Here is a 3,335-nt window from a genome sequence, read left to right on the forward strand (position 1 = left end):
TCCAAAGCCGTTTGCGCCCACCGCGAGGGACCCGTCTCAGCTGCAGCAAACCCTAAACCCTAAACCCTAAACCCTAAACCCTAAACCCTAAACCCTAAGCTCTAAACCCTAAACCCTTGATAAACTCTTGGGGGGCTCCAAGGGACACTCACCGCTGAAGAGCCGCAGCACTCTACGCTCTGCGTCAATCCGCCCTTCCTGCAGCAGCAGCAGCAGCAGCAGCAGCAAAAAAGCTAAAGAGTTCAGTAGAGAAAAAGAAAGAGCTGCAAACAGTGGCGCGAAGCCAGCAGCAGCAGCAACAGCAGCAGCAACAGCAGCGGTAACAGCAGCAGCAAAAGCAGTAGCAGCAAAAACAGCAGCAATAGCAACAGCAGCAGCAGCAACACCAGCCGCAGCAGCAGCAGCAGCTCACAATTCGTCCTGAAGACAACAAGTCAACGGCGAGTTCTTCTGCCTGAGCTCAAAACCCTAAACCCTAAACCCTAAATCCTAAACCCTAAATCCTAAGGCCTGTCGACAGCAAGCGGCAACTCGAGCACGGCCTTGCTGCGGCGCCTAGCCAACAAGGGTTTAGGGTTTAGGGTTTAGGGTTTACTTCTTCCTCTGAAATATCAAGAGACTCTGCGAGTCGCGAAAAGGGCAACGAGGTGTACAGACAGCACAGGGCGCAAAAATCTGCAGCAGCAGCAGCAGCAGCAGCAGCAAAAGTAGCAAGGATAGCGGGCGAGCAGCAGCATCACAGCAGCAGCAGCTGCTGCTGATCTGTCTGCAGCAGCGAACGGAGCAGCAGCAGCAGCAGCAGCAGCTGGGAAGCCCTAGGGCAAATGCAGCAATAATAATAGCAGCAGCAAAAGCAGCAGAGGAAGCAAAACGTAACAGCAGCGGCAGCAGCAGCGCCCACAACAACAAACGGAGCAGCAGCAGCAGCAACAACAACAGAAGCAGCAGCAATCAAAGCACGAGTAGATGCAACAGCAATAACCCCAGCAGCAACAACAGCAAAAACGAGAACAGCAGCAGCAACAGCAGCAGCAAGAGCAACAGCAGCAGCCGCAGTAGCAAGAACAGCAGCAGCAGCAGCAGCAGCAGCAGCTGCAGCAGCAGCAGACTTTTGTGCAGAATTGCAGTCCGAACAGTGGAGGTTATTTGGCCCTCAGCAGCCATGGTAGCTGCAGCAAACCGCAAATGCCCCAAACCCTAAACCCTAAAGCCTAAACCCTAAACCCTAAACCCTAGGAAAAGAGCTTCAAAAGCAGTCCACGCAAGAGCAGCAGCTAGAACACCCTCAGGGTCGAAGGGCTACAAATTAGGGTTTAGGGTTTAGGGTTTAGCGCTCAGTGACTCCTCAGTTTAGGGGCTGCAGCAGCTAATTTAGGGTTTAGAGTTTAGGGTTTACTCATAATTGCATTTGCTGCCTCTTTAGATATAAATTTGTTGCGGCAGACGCCAGCAAGGACAGCAAAGTTGCTGCTGCTGCAGAGCCGAGGGTCCTGCAGCAAACCTTAAACCCTAAACCCTAAACCCTAAACCCTAAACCCTACACCCTTGACTCGGAGCTGTTGCACTCTGTACACCTCCAACAGCAGCACGAGCAGCAAGGAAAAGCAACTACATGAAAACCTCGCTGCAGCAGCAGCAGCAGCAACAGCAACAGCAGCAGCAGCAACAGCAGCAGCTGGGGTTGCAACAGCAGCAGCAGCACCAGCAGCAGCTTGCCTGCAACATAGTCTGCTGCAGCTGCTGCTGCTGCGGCCCCTCAGGAGAAAGTAAACAGCAAAGGAAAGAGAGCAGCAGCAAACGAAAAACATCCTTTTCGTCCTGCAGCAGCAGCAGCAGCAGCAGGAACAGCAGTAAAGAAGAAAATGGGCAGCAGCAACAGCAGCAGCGGGAATCCAAGACAGCCGCCGCAGCAGCGAAGGCAGCAGCAGCAATGGTAGCAGCAATTCTAGACGCGACAGACGACCAGCAGCACAAACAGCAGCAGCAGCAGTAGCACCAGCAGCAGCAAAGGAATTCAGCAGCAGCAGCAGCAACAGCAGGAACAGTGTACTCAAACCTTTCTTGCTGCCTTCAAGTCCGCTTGATACAACTCGTACAAGCTGCAGCAGCAGCAGCAGCAGCGGCAGCAGCAGCAGCATAACGGCTACGATGCAGCAGGGACAGCAGCAGTAGCTAGCATGCAGCAGATTCAGCAGAGCTGCGGCAGCAGCAGCAGCAGCTCTGCAACAGCAGCAGCAGCACCAACAAAAAGAAGCAGTAACATCAGCAGCAGCAGCAGCATAGCAGCAGTACAAACAGCAGCAGTAACACCAGCAGCAGCAGCAGCAGCAGCAGCAGAAAGCCACATTAGTCGTCGCTGCTTCGGCGTACCGAGTTGCTGCTTCTGTCCATTTGCTGCGGAACTGCAGCAGCTGCACCTGCAGCAGCTGCAGCAAAACAACAGCAAGCACCAGCAGCAGCAGCAACACCTGCAACGGCCGCAGCAGCAACTGCAGTAGCAGCAGCAGCAGCAGCAGCAATGCAAAGAAACCACTACGGAGCCGCCTCAACCTCCAGAGCACCCAGACAACGACCAGCAGCAGCAGCAGCAGCAGAAGCAGCAGCAGCAGCAGCAACAGCAGCAGCAGCAGGACTCACAGCAAGTCTGCGTCTCAGCAGCAGGTCTGTGCAATCAGCAGCAAATGATGCAGCGCGGCCGACGAATGGCTCAGCAGCAGCAAAATCTCCCGCCTTAGCGTACGCCTCTGCAGCAGCAGCAGCAGCAACAGCAGCAGCAGCAGCAGCAGCAGTAGCAGTAGCAGCAGCAGCAGCAGTTTGAAAGCGTTTCCTGCTGCTCTCGCATCTGTCTCTCTAATGGGTGCATTTGCTGCTGCAGCAGAAAATAAATAAAATTACAATAAAAAGATTTATTTCTTTATTTATTTTAAATTAAATTATTTATTTTTTTATTTACCTGCAGCAAGAAGAGCTGCTCCGAGTCGCTCCACGCCAGATCCCCTGTCTCCAGCAACAGCAGCAGCAGCAGCAGCAGCAGCAGCAGCAGCCTCAGCAGCAGCAGCAGCAGCAGCAGCAGTAGCGGCCACAGCTTCGCAGTGGCAGCAGCAGTCAAACAATCAAGAATGAGGCAGCAGTTACAAACAGCAGCAACACGTGCAGCAGCAGTAGCTGCAGCAGCTGCAGAGGCAGCAGCAGCTGCAGCAGCAGCAGCTGCTACTGCTGCAGCTGCTGCTGCTGCAGCAGCAGCAGCAGGGCCAACGAACCGTACGTGAAGGCTTCTGTAGTAGGAGATGCACTGAGACACTCTGCTGCTTCCAGATAAGCCTGTGCGGCAGCAG

General features: G+C 54.1%; 2 protein-coding genes across 2 annotated transcripts; both read left to right on the forward strand.

Moving 5' to 3' along the window:
* Window positions 1-1,612: 1,612 nt before the first annotated feature.
* On the forward strand, window positions 1,613-1,993 carry ETH_00021705 (uncharacterized protein; the record flags this gene model as incomplete). The annotated part of the gene is made up of 1 exon (XM_013373308.1): window positions 1,613-1,993. One exon carries the CDS (start codon window positions 1,613-1,615, stop codon window positions 1,991-1,993), a length of 381 nt encoding a protein of 126 aa, XP_013228762.1.
* A 525-nt stretch (window positions 1,994-2,518) lies between these two features.
* ETH_00021710 (uncharacterized protein) lies at window positions 2,519-3,076 on the forward strand (the record flags this gene model as incomplete). The annotated part of the gene is made up of 2 exons (XM_013373309.1): window positions 2,519-2,788; window positions 2,960-3,076. The coding sequence occupies 2 exons, from the start codon at window positions 2,519-2,521 to the stop codon at window positions 3,074-3,076; spliced, it is 387 nt and encodes a 128-aa protein (XP_013228763.1).
* Between the last annotated feature and the right edge of the window lie 259 nt (window positions 3,077-3,335).

Source organism: Eimeria tenella, genomic scaffold (genome assembly GCF_000499545.2).
Source record: "Eimeria tenella Houghton genomic scaffold, Eth_scaff131, whole genome shotgun sequence".
Lineage (NCBI taxonomy): Eukaryota > Apicomplexa > Conoidasida > Eucoccidiorida > Eimeriidae > Eimeria > Eimeria tenella.